Source organism: Rhinolophus sinicus, linkage group LG01 (assembly GCF_036562045.2).
Source record: "Rhinolophus sinicus isolate RSC01 linkage group LG01, ASM3656204v1, whole genome shotgun sequence".
NCBI classification, from domain to species: domain Eukaryota; kingdom Metazoa; phylum Chordata; class Mammalia; order Chiroptera; family Rhinolophidae; genus Rhinolophus; species Rhinolophus sinicus.
Window position 1 is genome coordinate 131,327,854 of NC_133751.1, and position 16,945 is coordinate 131,344,798.

Sequence of the window (16,945 nt, forward strand, 5' to 3'; positions counted from 1 at the left end):
GGAGGGTGAGGATACAAATGTTTACATTTAATGTTCTGTATGAAAACACTATGCAAGAGTTATATACTCTTTACTATGTAAAAGTTATATACTCTTTACTCACAACATCGTTACTATTTGGACAAAAGCCAGATTCTTGTTCCTTTATACAAATAAAAAAAGCTAAGAGACAAATCACCACAGCATCATGTATTTAGTTGTTAGATTGCAATCAGAAAGCCTATATCCTGACCTCTTACCCCCAACACTACTCTCCTTTGTAAAATCTGTCTTCAATTCTGACTTCGATTCAAGTAAGAAAAGTTTTAAATACTTAAAAAAAAATTGCTAGCCTTTTTGATAAAGAGATTTGACATTCCACTTTTTAACTTAATATAATGTTGTCCTTGACGGAAAGTAAGTGCCCATTTATACATAATTTTAGCAAGCTGGCTATAGCTGTCGTGTTGTCATAAGTATCATCAGGATTACAGAGAACTATTCAGCAAAGCCTGACAAAGAAAAGGAAGAATTGTGGGCTTTATCAACTCTCTCCCAGGTACTACTTAATATATTTTGACATGTTTCAAATTATAGGTCACAATCTATTTATACTTCTGCAAAGTTCATTTTCAGCTACAATGTGGAAATGAGACTCTAACATTTTTGTCTTTTCTGTGTATACAAGTAGGCCAAATCAAGCCTTTTGACATTAGCCTAGAGAGCCACAAGACTAAATAGTTTAGTATTACACTAACAAATGGTCCAAACGAACCAGTAACTGTTACTCATGAAGCCAGCTCCAGAATTACAGAGAATCTTACTTTCATTCTCTCATGTGTTTGTTGTGAAGATTCAAAGACCAAAAACAGTGCCTGGCACTTAGTAAGAATATATATATATGTGTGTGTGTGTGTATGTATATATATATATATATATATATATATATATATATATATATAATATATCATGATATATATATACATACATAACATATATATTTATATATGTATATGATCCTGATCCTGATAATAATTATTGTTATTTTAATTTCTAGTAACAGTAATTATTATTAATTTCTGATTATAACAGTATTGCATGTTAATTGGAGAACATTTGTAAAATACAGAAATATAAAGAAGAATCTATTTCCTTATATAGACACTTTATTCATGCTTATTTTCCATTTGGGTTCATATTATATAACCAGTATTATTTCTTGTCCTTTTTAACTTTAAAATACAATGTGAACACTTTTCTATGTCATTATATGATCTACAGTTGTTATTGTATCATATAACATTCACCTTTTATATATGCTATATTTTCTATATTAACTATTTGGATTCAAATTTTTACCTCCAATGTATATTATAAATAACACCATATTGAACATTTTTACATCTAAATATTTTGCTTTTTATTATTATGTAATCCTTGAGTATTTCTAAAAATGCTATTATTTAATTATAGAGCATTGAAACTTTATTTGGGGCAATGGACTGGACAGGAAGAACTTGAATGAATGAGAAGGAAATTTTTCTCCATCTCCTCATGTAGGCTCTAAGGGCCCTAAGGGCCCTTCCCATTGCAGTGAAAAGATTTTGAATTTTTTTTTTTTCCATTAATAGGGACCTTTTCTTCCTGCTCCCTTTCTGGAAACAAAACTTCTACAGATTTTTGGGTAGCTGCCTAGGAGAGGGATTGCTGGGTCATATGATAATTCTACTCTTAATTTTTTGAGGAACCTCCACACTGCCTTCCATAGTGGCTGTACTAATCTGCATTCCCACCAACAGTGTATGAGGCTTCCTTTTTCTCCACAGCCTCTTTGACACTTGTTACTATTTGTCTCATTGACGATAGCCATTATAACCAGTGTGAGGTAATATCTCATTGTGGTTTTTACTTGCATTTCCTTCATAGTTAGTGAAGTTGAACATTTTTTCATGTATCTGGTGGCCATTTGTATGTCTTTCTGGGAGTACTCCGATGTTCACTGCAGCATTATTTACGGTGGCGAAGACATGGAAACCAAAGTGTCTTAGATAGATGATTGGATAAAGAAGAAGTGGTATATATACACAATGGAATACTACTATGCCGTACCAAAAAAAAATGAAATACTGCATTTGTGACACCATGGATGGATCTTGACATTATTATACTATGGGGAATAAGTCAGATGAGAAAGTTGAAGACCATACAATTTCACTCATATGTGGCATATAAAACTGAAAGCAACAAACGAACAAGACAAACAAACAAAAACTCATACACACAGACAACAGTTTAGTGGTTACCTGAGGGTAAGGTCTAAGGGTGGGTGGTAAATAGGATAAAGGGGGTCAGATATATGGTGATGGAAGGAGAATTGACTTTGAGTGTTAAACCCACAATGAAATACATATATGATATATTATAGTACGGTACACGTGAAACCTATATAATTTTACTAACCAGTGCCACCCCGATAAATTTAATTAAAAAAGGGTGCACCGAGTTGATTTTAGAAGATGTAAAAAACAGAATAAATATTCATAAAAGTGAAAATTCATTGTAAATATAGTTAACTATATAAGTATCCTAAATTATATCCATAATGAAAGAAAAATCACAAATTAATCTCTATTTCTATAATAGAATGACTGAATAATGCAATGCTTTACTCTCATCTCCAACATTTTGCCCACTCTTTATCTTATATCTTTCCTTCTATGAGTAGGTCATAGAAATGAACTACATGGGCCCTTGTTGATATAATCAATGTCAAACTATTTCATTTTGTACTACTTTCCTCTATGAATAGCTCTCATATACATATTGTATTTTTAGCTTTCTTTATTAAAATCTTAAGGAATGACAAAAAACTCATTTCTACATGCAAAGTTTTAATTATGCCTCTCATATGTGTGTTTTTAATTAACTGGTGACATTTCTTTTGTTCAATTATTATAGTTCTACACAACTGTCAAAAACATAAATTTTAATTAAGTCTGCCTCAAAACTCAGTTATATAGTGTCCGCATACAAATTTGTCAAAAGGCTTAACTGTAAGTAAAATAACAATGAATAAATCCATGAATTTCTCAACAGGATTTGTTTAACAAATTAAAATTTATCTGGAGATAATGAGGTTCTACAGTGTGTAATACCAGACAATGTTTTATAAAACCATATTTTTGACAGTGAAAACTGCTTTGTAAATAACTTAACTGGATATTATATTATTACTAATTATTAAATGCTTTAAGACAATAAACTTCCTGAATATAACGCAGGTTGCATTCATGAGGACTTATTTATATTACTACTTTGAAATATAATTTGTTCTGAACATATTCTCTATCTAAATCAATATCTAATAATCTTAATGCATAGATAAAGTTGATATATTATAGATTTTAAGAATTCAGCAAGATCTGGACAAATGATTTGAATAAAACATTACAAATTGTGCTGTATCTATATATAGGGCAGGATCCATTAATAAGAAAGCAAAGTCAGTGTTTCATAGGGATTTGATCAGTTGCAATTTGAATATGTAGCCATTGTTTGGGGTAACAATCTGTTTAGTCAGCTTAATTATTTCCAAAGATAAATATAAGAAAGTCATCTGGTTATAATTCAATGATTTTTATTATTATAATGAGAAAATTAAGTTAACAATTAAAGAATACAGTCCCTAAAAACTCATTTGTATAAAAAAAGCTTTCCTAAAATAAAAGGTATCTGTGTTACTAAAATAATATTACAGGTCATATCCTTTTAGAGCCCATTCATTGGATTCTCATTTGCGCATTCAATGAAAGTCGCATTTCTCCCACAGCAATAAAACATACTCTACTGTATGGCCCAGCTTCCCTGAGGCAGGATGAAAATATGTAGTAAGATTCCTAATGCCTTTATTATTTCAATCAATTGGCTACATAGTTTTTTTTTTGCAGAATTCAATTAAGTAGTTAGAATACCTTAATTATCAATTAATCACATATCAAAATATTTATAGACATAAAACTATCAAACTTAAAGAAATAGTAATGCTTTTACTATTAGAATGCAAATCAGAAACAGCTTGGTTCCTCTGAGCTTCACTGAAAACTCTTCTTAATGTGACTCTTTCAGTTAGCATTATGCTAAATACTTCAAAGAATAGCATAAGCAATAGAAGCAGTGAGAACTCCCAGTAAGACAGAAATTAATCATGTTGAGGATGTAAAGATGATATGGATTGATTTTCCATTTCACTAACTAAATTTGCATTTATGTAGTAGAATTAAATGTGCATAGATTGCACTCTAATAGTTGCATAATGTCCTTTGCACCAAATAGTGGAATCAGCAAATTATATTTTTATTATGCATTGGGGTTAATTTTTTTCCCATAGGGACATATTTAAATTTAATAGAAGTCAGTTGGAAATACGTTTCAAGATTCAGTTACATGCTGTAGAAAACATTTTTTTGCAAACATAGCTGTTGCATAAATTAATAAGAATCTCAAGGATATCCTAACATGTAGTACCGTGTTTCCCTGAAAATAAGACCTAACAGGACCATCACCTTTAATGCGTCTTTTGGAGCAAAAAATAATATAAGACCCAGTATTATATTATAATCTATATCTATATCTATAGATATATATCTATATCTATCTATAGATATAGATATAGATATATGTATATATATATATATATATATACACACATATAGTCTTATATTGTCTTATACATATTGTGTTATATTATATTGTATTATATGTATACATATATATGTATGTATGTATATATGCATATATATGTACATATGTGTGTGTATATATATATAAATATATATATATAAATATACATATATGTATGTATATTTATATATATATATATATACACACACATATATAGTTTTATATTAAGATAAGACCGGGTCTTTTATTAATTTTAGCTCCAAAAGATGCATTAGAGCTGCTAGGTCTTATTTTTGGGGAAACACAGTAACTTCATTATTTTCAAAGCATATTATATGATATGTACATGACAATGGAGTAGTTATGATTTTAGATGGGAATTACAATGCTATCAGATGTACTAATATAAAATATTTCCACTTAAAATTAACCTCATTCTCAATAACAAATTATTTTGAGCATTAGGCAAACTGTTCAAATAAAAAATAAATAAATAACTTTTTGAGTCAAACATATAAGGCTTGTAAAACTGGCTTCATTCAATCATTCTAAGGCAGAGTCAGAGTATCTACAAGCACTGAGCTGTGTCACATGGTGCACATTCAACACACGATCATGATCATTACTATTGCTAAATTTTGTGACTTGAACATTGATATAGTAAATTTAGAACAAATGCCATTTATCATGTTAAATTAATTGTTAAATTTAATTTGTGTTAATGTATTCTTTATTAAGATACTGGGAATTGTATTTGCAACATTATATTCTTTATATATTTTCACATATAAGGAAAATTACAAATGATTTGAACATACGATACTCAAATATTTACCCAATGCTGATGGCATGCAAGTTCCTCCATTTTGACAGTAGTTGCTACAATGGTTGACTTCACATCTTTCTCCAGAATAACTAGGCCAACAGTGACACCTCAAATCACGCTTCTCATTTAAAATGCACCTTCCTCCATTTTCACAAGTCAATTTGCATGAATCATCTGGTTATAAAAAGAAATGTATGAATAAGCATGCCATTTAGTGCATGGTAGAATTAAAATAATTTAAATACATAGAATTACAATAATTTAAATAAAAAATAAATACTAGGATTTACTTTTTTAAATAAAATTCCAAAAATAAATACTCAATAGAAAAGAAGAACACAATTATTTGAAAATAGATAAATAAATTTCAACTATTGTTGAATGGTGAATACAGATGTTGAATTAACTTTTATTCTTCAGGCTTACAACATTATTAGTGATTTCTTATAGTTGTTAAAACAGGAAACAATTAAACCAACTGAAACTTTCCAAAAATAAAATATTTTCCAATTAATATGTATTTTTTATTATATGAGCAATCATGACTTATTTTTATGAGTATTTGATATTAAACCAAACTGAAATATATAAGATATATGCATATGTATATATTACCGTATTTCCCTGACAATAAGAACGGGTCTTAGACCATATTTCCCCAAAAATAAGACCAGGTCTTATATTGATTTTTGTTCCAAAAGATGCATTAGGTAATATTTTCTGGGGATTTCTTACTTTTCATGTACAGCAATGTATATTTATTCAAATACAGTCATGCCATCTTCTGGAACACTGCCATGCGATATTAAATGTGTCCGTCTGGCTGACAATCTTAACTGGGGCTTATTTTCGGGGAAACATGGTATATTTATATATTTTATATATATATATTATATTGTGTTATATTGTTATATATATGTATATGTATATATATGTGTGTGTATATATGTGTGTGTGTGTGTGTGTGTGTGTGTGTGTGTGCATATACTATAAATTGAAAGCAGGGAGACTACTAGGACTCTGTTTAAATTACCCAGACTAGATAAGATGATGGCCTAAAATAGAGTAGTGTGGAATGGATATATGTGGATATATTCTTAAGGTAACTGGAAGGTAAAAATTACATTGGTGCTATATAAAAAGGGCAAGAAAAAAAGGATAATTCTTCATTTTTTGACAAAAGGGCAATAGGAACGGAAGGCATGATTTAGCTTTGGACACTAAATTTGCACCTATGTAAATGTAAGTGCGGATCTCCAGCAAAGAGTCAGATATAAAGGTCAGATTCTCAAGAAAGATCTAGAGTGGACATATGCTTACTTAATTTATAATTCACCAAAACATTTATAACACATTCAGCATGAAATATCCTAATTGGGGTTGTGAATGTGAACAGTGAAGATAAATATTTAAGTCATTATGATCACAGGATTATTATGGGGGGGGGGTGTATTTTCACCTGTAGACATTCGATGTAAACTGCATATATGTTCAAAATCTCTACATGTTAACACGTGCACATTTCTATAATGTGCCTCATTAGGCACCAGGAGTTTAAAAATATAACACTGCCTGATGAAATGGACGTGGAGTCACATATTTTTCAGAACCTAACTGTAATAGATTTATAATGAAAAAGAAGGCTGCTTTTGTCAATAACTAAATCACCCCCAGAAGCCAAGTTCCAGCAATTATAATCAACTACAGTAAAGAGCAGGTGAATATTTCCCCAAGAATAAGTAACATTAGAATTTCAAATTTCTTACATAAAGATTAAAAATCTTCAGTGTGCTCACCTGACTATTTAACAATAGCAGCTAGAGAAAGGCATGTAATTATAAAGAGCTGAAAAACTTGGCTATATCAAATGTTAATGTAAGGAAAAAATTACCTACACCAATCAATAATTCTAACATCCATTTATATTCCTAACTGAGGTAGTCCATGCTGTTATTACCAATGCTCATATGCACAGAGGCCAACGTGAAATTTTTTTTTAACATTGATTATTTGAAATATAACATTTTCTTTTAAATTACAAAATTAACTTTAAGAAGGTTTCTATAATCATGCCTTTCAAGCAGGGTTGAAATGGTAAAATTGAAGTCTCTACAATAGTTGTACATCTTGGATAAATCTGTATTTAGACAAACATGCTTCCTCATTTCAAACAGAAAACTATACAGCTTTGTTTAATTTTCTTTCCTACTTCATGACAGATTTGTTTTTGAGTGCTTTGTGTCTGCTTTTTGCAAGGCATTGTGCTAGGCACTTAATGTATGTTATTTCTCATATTTCCAATGACTCTGGAGATAGGTGTTGTGGGAGATATTGTATGTAGAATGTGGAATGCCTAGGTTCACCTTCGGGTACTATCATTATTAAGTAAGGGTAGACATAGAATTGAGACTCTCCATACTTCAATGTAAAAATAGGGGTAATAACAACATAGTACCACTGGGATTTTGCTCAATATATACTGATAACAAAAGATGAATACAAGTCACGTTTGACTTCTGCAATTACAAAAGGTACTCAAAGTGGTTACCATCAGTGTCCAGACACTTCTGATTATGGCGAACTACTGCTTGAGCAATGTTGACCAAAGTGCCCACTTGTATACATTTTTGGCACCCATGGTGTTGTGTGTGTGTGTGTGTGTGTGTGTGTGTGTGTGTGTGTGTATAACTTACAATATGTTTTGCTCATAAGCCTTCAACATATCTATTGTTATCACTACTAGTAGTGTTCATTGGTAATCAAATTTTACAGTAGAAACATAGACTGAGGGAGGTCAGGGACAAACAAGTTTGTTTTGTGATAGATCTTGGCCTAATCTAGAGCACCCCCTAAGCCTTACCCCAGGCCCTGTTCTGCCTGTGTATTTGCTAAATTTGGCTTATTGGATAAACAATTTTTAGTGATCAAAGAGGAAAAAAAAAGAGGGTTATGAGAAGAGACAGTGATGTCTAGTTATAAAGGAAAACAATAAGAATTACTTGCAACTTGATTATAATAATAATGATAATAATAATAAAACTATAATAACATCTGAGCCAATGTAAAAATCACATTGGTAGCATCAGTAGTGTACTTATGTGCAGAATCCTAATCACTCTCCCAGAGGTCTCTCCCATCCAAACAACGGGATAAGTAGACATGACACACAGGAGGTACCTGTGAGAGCACTGGTTATGGGTATGCGTGGAACTGGTGGAAGTGTTGCACACCTTCTACAAGAAAAGATTTGCTAACATTTTTAAGAATCTGTTTCTGAGAGGTTAAGTGGCCATACATAGTTTAGCTACATGACCATGTCAGAGCAGTGAGTGAAAAATGTACCCGATAAAGTTTAAAAATGTTCATTTCATTATCTTAATCTATCATCACAATTGAGATTGCAGCTACTCTGGTTGAGAAGATAATCAGTAAAGAAAAAGCATACATCATAGTGCCAGTGACAGCATCCTTTTCAATAACTGTCCCTAACGTGCTCATTCAAAATACCAATCATGATTCACATTTAACTTTGTGTTAAGACCTTCCCAACTTTGCTACCCACAACAGCACTGCATACTTCCTACACACTAACTGAAATGAATGACTCATTATTATCTTTGCATGCCATGGTTTAATGACTTTTCAAGGAAATTTCTTCTGTTGGAATGTTCTGCTCCCTCATTCCCACTTAACCTAAATCCAATGTATTTTTGTAGGTCTTGTTCTAAAGTCATCTTCTACAGAAAATTATAATCAATTCTCTAATTGGATAACCATCTGAATCCTCATAATAGTTTTAACTGTGTCTCTTCTGTGGCTCGTATCACTATCCGCGTAAATATCTTATTGATGTTTATGTCATTCATCATTTCATCTTTGAAAACTCTTCTGTTCTGCATATCCAGTGCTAAAGGAATCTAGCTATCTTAAAAGATTTACTATAGTTTTAGACACTTAGTGTCTTGGAAAAATCCAAAGTCTTCAGATGGCATATACCCCCAGCAGAGAACATAAGAGATGATATGTGGCTGAAGATGCTGACTGAGGGCAAAAATAGTGTTCATGTTAGGCATTCATTCTAACAGCAAAATACAATGGGTGAGAAACCCTGCTATGTAAAGATCCTAAGTGTGTATCTCATTGGACAATGTTTGCTTTGATCCTCAAGGGATTTTGGAGCATGTGTTTTTTTCTGCGACATAAAATTTAGCGTTGATTTTCTTTTTTCTTAATAGCTATTTTATTCTCTGTTATAACTAATATTTTAAATATGAGGGAGCTTATTGTCAGTTTACTTGGATATACAAGAGGCATCTCTTATTTCTCTTTCCCATCATACTATTTCTGTTTTTATTTTTTGCAGTTTCAATTTTTTAAATGTTCCAACATCTAGCTTCTAAAATAAACTCTATGAGTGAAGAAATCTTGTTGATTTTGTTGCTAAATTAGTCCTTGCTTTATAAATTAGTGTTATGCTTTGCTCATAAGCCCTTAAAATATTTATCATTAGTAGTAGTGCTAGTATTTATTGTTAATCCAATTTTACACAGAGGAAACAAGACAGCTTGTAAATTAACCCTCAGTTTCTAAATTAGTATTGGCACATAGGAGTTGTTCAATATAAACTTGTTGAATGAGTAAATTGATTTTGGGGTTGGGTTTAAACTAAAAGAATGGCATATTCAAAAATATCATTATATTCAGTGATACAAAAGCTATATAAGTATTTTTTGATTTGGTGTGTGACTTTAAAGTTCTTAATCTACTCTTAAATACACTGTAAGTGCTCAATGCAGCTTTGAGAATAAATATAGAATGAATTAATAGTCATCATCAGAGAGAATAGTTTATGCAGGCAGGTAAGAAGCAACGATATTAAGGCAACTAAATTGATGACTGATTAGCTAATTCTGCTCAGTGTCAAGTTGTGAAAATTTATCATACAGATGAATCCATTATTTACAGAATAATGAAGTTTACCTACCTAACAGGCTGTCATCATTGCAGGTGCCATTAATCAAATATTTTCCTTCTGGGCACACACAGGTGGCCCCAGAAGGATTCAGCAAACAGAGGAATTCACATGCTATGTCCAAGCATGGATTGGGTACTGGTTAAAACAAAACAAAAGAAAATAAAGAAATGCATAACTGCAAATACAATAGCTTTCAAAAACCTAAAATTCAATTCAATAAAGTGAAATGATGAATTAGCAACGCTGAAATCACTTGGAATATCTCATTTCAATATTACCATTCTTCATTTTAGGTGCAGAGAAATTACTACCCAAGAGCCATCATTACTCGGAAATTTACCCTAATTTATACTTCCAATAGGGAGAATAAATTAGTCAAACACACACTGTCATTCTTCCTTGTGACTAATTTTTTTTTTATTAGTTTCGGGTGTACAAGACAATATAATAGTTAGACATTTACACCCCTCACAATATGTTTAACTACCCTCCCCAATCTACTACCCCTTTGACATTGTCTATAGCTGTTACAATTCCATTGACTCTATTTCCTATGCTGTGCTACACATTATATATATATATATATATATATATATATATATATATATATATATATATACTGTATATATATATAGTTTATACATACAGTATATATTATATACTGTATATATATATATATACTGTATATACACTATATGTGTATATATATATATATATATATATATATATATATATATATATATGTACAGTGACTAATTGTTTTCTGACAAAGGAGTTGGTCTGAGACACCAAAGTGTAGTTTGGGGCTGTGTGTAAAAGTAAAGCCACCCAAAGTCTTCAGGGATCTAATCCTTGTTTTAGATGACTGTTTAGAACTATTTTAACAGACAGAAACAGCCTCGCCTGTATTCATGAAGGCTTAAAATCCAAATGTATTTTTCTGTTGAAAATACGAATAAACAAAATACAGGACTTTTTTTCTTTATTTTTTCCCCTAAAAAACATGTTTATCATGGCTTCCCTGCCATCACGTAAGATTGTGTGCATCAATAAATGTGTGCCACGTGTATTTTGTCCAAATTTCTATCCAATCAGCGTCCGTTGCAGTCACAGCTGCTCTGTGGCTCTCCTTAGAGAATCTGTCATTAGAATAAAACAGAAATGGCGAGTAGGTAGTAAAATGATGACTATAAAAATGGCTTTCATTCTGTTAGAACCACTACTCAAACAACTGTTACATTCTGGGCAGAGTTTTATTTATTTATTTTTTAAGAGAGTGGCAATATTTGACTATTAATATGAATCAAATTGAACTAGAGGATGAGAGGGAGTGTCCTGATATTAACCATGGAACCATATATGTCAGATGATTGGTAAAGAGTGGCAAAACTTTGGATAGCATTACAGGAAGCTTGTAGGGGGCTATCTGTTGTTTTCATATGTTTCTAACATTAATTTGGATAAATACCAATTGTTACCTTTCCAGATCACTGTACCAAATGAGATTATATCCCTTTCTGTTTGCCACAAAGAATAATTATGAATAAATCTTAAATAGTTTCTTTTTTTTTCATTTATTTATTTTTTTTAATTTATTGGGGTGACAATTGTTAGTAAAATTACATAGCTTTCAGGTGTACAGTTCTGTATTACATCATCTATAAATCCCATTGTGTGTTCACCACCCAGAGTCAGTTCTCCTTCCATCACCATATATTTGATCCCCCTTACCCTCATCTCCCACCCCTCAGCCCCCTTACCCTCTGGTAACCACTAAACTATTGTCTGTGTCTATGAGTTTTTGTTTCTCATTTGTTTGTCTTGTTCTTTTGTTGTTTTTGGTTTATATATCACATATCAATGAAAGAATAAACTTATACATAAGGACAGATCATGAGAATTTCAGCCACATTTTTTAGTTTGTTCCTCAATATTTTTGACAGTTGTGTTTGAAATATATCTTTCAAGATAATTACATCACTTACTTACCAATTCCCTTCTATGAAGTAAAGTAACAGTAAAAATCATACCCAATCAGAGAAAATACAACCCTCAGGGACAGTTCTTCTCAGATACTTTTAAGGATGAATTTGTTACTTGGTTATCAGTAACAAAAAGTCAAAATGGCTAATGATAAACTTCCTTACTTGTTTATAGACTACCAAGGTTTTATTAAGAATTTCAGAAAAAGAGAATACCAGATTTATTTTTTAAATAGCAAAGTCAATTCTAATCCAAGAAACACATCTAAATTCTGAAATTTTCATATTTTTTCTGACAGAAATGGAAGTTTTGCTTTACTTATATGTTGACTTTGGTAATTTAAAAAGTCTGGTGACATAAAAATTAAAGTTACTTAAGTTACTGGGATTAAGACATTGAAATAGTTAAGATAGTTAAAAATACTTTCTTTTGAGAATCATAAGGAAGAAAATTCACCAACATAGATAACTATACAAAATATTATACTTACAGTCTAGTTGTTTATAGCGATGAGATATCAAAACACCTTTTGTTTTATCAACATTTAAAGCTAGGTACTCTACTGAACCATGGCCAAATTTTTGTACCCGAAATACACCAGATTTAGGTCCTGCTCCATATATATAATCTTCAAAGACATCAATCCTATGTGGATGTAACAAGCCTACAATTTTTAAAAGGTGGAGTTATATAATAAGTTGCAATGTAAATACTCAGACTTAAGAAAACTAAGTTTAGCTAAGATCATATAGAAAATCTTAATTAAAAACTTCTTTAAAAAAAACCTTTCAGAATTAGAACAGTTTTAAGATTACCTGTAAAGTTATTAGAATTAATTCCTTCGCAGTAAGAATATGTCAGATATTAAACGTGTCATTCAGAACATAAAAAAATTTTCACCATGACTTTAATCACTTTCACCACGAGAAAGCATCTGTTATATGCAGAGTAATCTACTCTGCTGTACAGTTTGCTGACAAAAGAAAAGCCTACAGACCAACCTTGTCATTTGCACAAAAACAAACAGTTCACAAAGTTCAGTTCTCAAATTGTGTTCTGGATCAAATTAATGATCTAATTAGATTTCCTGAATGACAAGTTTATCAAGTGATCATGAGTTGATTTTAAAGAGTAGAATCCAAACAAATATTTGATACTACTATTATATGTTTTAGAAATGGGGAAAAACACAAAACAAACAAACAAACAAAAAATCTGGCAAATATGACTAGTTTGGCTAAAAATAACAGAGGCCATTATTTTTCACATTTTAGGGCATAACTATTATTTTAAGAGATTTTACAAAAATAATAATTAATCTAACTGTTGGTACTGAAACTTAAAGTAAGAAAAATAACATTAATATTTTAATTATATACAGGTTGTAAAACACAAAATGTCTTTTAAACTTATAGATTTTTCTTCAATGTTTCTTAAAATAGTACAATATATACTTAAGCTGAAACAGGTTAACTTTATTGCAATCAGTTCCAGAAATGTGGAATTTTTCCCCATCCAGGTCACCATACAAAAAACACACACTTTAGGCAAAGGCACAATAAAGGTTCAATTTAATGATTTTTCTTTCAATGTCTCCGCTTTTGTTAAAAACAAACAAACAAACAAACCAAGGCGCAAAACTATATTCTTTAAATATAATATGTAAATATAAAAACTTCGAGTACATATTGTGAACATGTTGTGGTAAATAAGAGAAGGGGGTGTGGTTGGAAAAGGAAAGAAAAACAGAAGAAAACACATTGCATTCAGCGGAAAGAACTGAGACTGCCAGGCAAGGAAAAGGCAAGGGATGGAAGGTGGCCAGAAAGTGAGAGAGTGAACTATAGGAGGTAGGCACAGAGGTAGAGAAAAAAAAGGGGTGTCACAAAAGAATATGAGTAGATTCTATGGTCACTGGTGGTAGAGGTAAGTTGTCATTTTTACACACTGCTTTTGACTTGGATGAAAGTGTCCTTATGAGTTTCCTATAGTAATAATACTTGCTATTATAATGTTTCACTATATACAATAACCCCTTTAGTTGTTATCACTGCATTTGAAATAAAAGTTGGTCTTTACAGGTGCTAATCTTGACTACTTGAAGTGTTCTGCTCAGAATGGAATGTCCAAGAAAGTGAAAGAATGAATATCTTCTGAATCTGGGCAGTGATGGACCATGTTTGTCCTAGACTCAAGAAGATTTTCTGGCCTGGACTTTTTGTTATTCTAGTAGGAATGAAAATTGTAATCAACAGCAAGAGCTACAAGTTGAAAGGAGAAAGAATTTGAGGAAATCCAGAATGTAAAGCTTTCATACTTAATTTACATACCATTATTTAATACACTCACAATAATAATTAAAAGCAATAACGAAAGTTCTTCACAGACCTTGTTTGCTGCTGACAGAAATTACTGAATCAGAGCCATCATACAAAACACTGCCAATAAGGGAGAGCTCAAGGTCAGCCCAATATATTCGTTCACTAAAATGATCCACAGCCAGACCTGCAAAATCAACACACACAAATAACAGAAATACATTTGATATTATTTAAAATTAAGTTTTTGCTTCTTAATATAAATTATGATTGATATTTTTCTTCAAGCATCACAGAAATTACATAATCTATATCACTGTACTGTACAAAATTAGAAAAAAAAATGAAACAACTCAATCCTTATCTGAAATACATGAGTATAGATTACACAGAGTTTATTTAACAAGGTTTAGCAAAAATCCGACTTCACATAGGAAAAGCTATATTAAATACCCTTCCTTTCCACACTTACTGATTTCTTGATTATGGCTACTTTCTAAAAGACTTTTGCTTGGTATTTCAGTTTTTATCTTTATAGTATATACAAAATTAATTTGTTGGTTAAATATTTTCCAACCTTTATTTAAAATAACTCAGTATAATTCGTTATATTTTGAATCTCTTCATGAGGTTCATTTCTCAGTTAACCATAACTTCATGGGCTTAATCATAAGATATTTTCACCCATTTGGAGTTGGTCTACAGTGTTGTGAGACACCTGTGTGCATGCTGAAGTTTAAATTGACTAAATGTTGATGTTTATAATAGAGATGAATGAATGGTAAATTCGTTTAGGTTCTACTTGTGCTTAAATTTTTTTTCTAATTTTTTACTTAATCATAAATTTGCTCTGAGATGGCTTATCTTCATTTTTATCATCAGTATCTATTAGCAAATAATGAAGGGCTAAAATAATACATGGTAAAAAATAATGCTTTTCTATTTATTCAGTTTTTAATTTTTTGATTTTATAAAGTTGATTGGAGTCCAGCCAGTATCTTCTTACAAAAATGTCATCAACACATAGAATATCTTAAGTAATATTCCTTCAGTATAGAAAAATAAGATCTACAACACACGGACTGTATAATAAATCCTCACTGCTGTAGATATTTAATTTTTGAGACATAGCTTGCCTTTAGATATGACATATACATACTTCGACAGTACAATGCAAGTAAAATACCTTTGGTATCTGAATGCTAAAGAGTTTTTCCAGTCAGAACATTCAATAAACAACTGAGGTATACCTCAATGGCAAGGCGACTGAATGATAGGTATATTTGAGTTTGTGCTAATTGTACTTCTGTGTAGATGGACCAAGATTTAACAATCATGAAAAAAAAACCACATAGTGCACATCATTTGGAAATAATTATTTAATTAAGTAGGTGGATCTAGCTCAAATTTAATCAAACTAAATGAAAATATTGCTCTTCAAGTGTGATATAAGAATGTAGTATGCCCAATCACCCTCTGATTAAAACAATTTGTCCATGGTTTACTAGTTTGTGCTTGGTGATTAATTTGCGATTTGGAGTAATGTTAGGAGTTATGTTTTTGCTTCTTCATGTATAATTATAGATAACATGAACCACAAAATGACCCAGTTTCCTGCTGCTGCCATTATATTTCAAAACAGTTGTCTAACAGTGCAGTGGTCAGGCATCTACACCATCAATGAAGTGGTCTCCCTAATAAGACAAGTGCTGAAGCTGAATAATATTGAATGTCACTAATATTGAATGTCCCTAATAAGACAAGTGCTGAAGCTAAATAATATTGAATGTCAGGGAGGTGGAGTACAGCATAGGAAATAGAGTCAATGGAATTGTAACAGCTCTATACAATGTCAGAGGGGTAGTAGATTGGGGAGGGAGGTTATCACATTGTGACAGTATAAATGTCTATTACATTGTTTTGTACACCTGAAACTAATTAAAAAACAAAACCAAAAAACAAACAAACAAACAAAAAAAAAAACCAGTTGTATAACAAGGGTTAAAAACACCTTTCTTTCTCTTCCACCTATGTAACACAATAAAGTAGACTACAACAACACTGTGCCCAACAAAATTGATCTTTTTATTTGAACATATTAAATTTTGTTATTGTATAAAAGAAGAAAACAATGGTGTATAATCCAACCTAATTACTTATATTGTTTCTTCAGATTCAGCAGCA

The 16,945-nt window shown here is 31.1% G+C and overlaps 1 protein-coding gene across 4 annotated transcripts in view; it reads right to left on the reverse strand.

Moving 5' to 3' along the window:
• Positions 1-16,945, reverse strand: part of LRP1B (LDL receptor related protein 1B) — a 1,798,389-nt gene that overhangs the window by 69,472 nt on the left and 1,711,972 nt on the right. For all 4 annotated transcript variants that reach the window (XM_074335786.1, XM_074335783.1, XM_074335779.1 and 1 more), the window contains 4 exons: positions 14,832-14,948; positions 12,934-13,107; positions 10,470-10,595; positions 5,495-5,659 (listed from right to left, as the gene is read on the reverse strand). In XM_074335786.1, the coding sequence (XP_074191887.1) occupies positions 5,495-5,659; positions 10,470-10,595; positions 12,934-13,107; positions 14,832-14,948 (582 nt within the window). The remainder of the gene's footprint in view (positions 1-5,494; positions 5,660-10,469; positions 10,596-12,933; positions 13,108-14,831; positions 14,949-16,945) is intronic.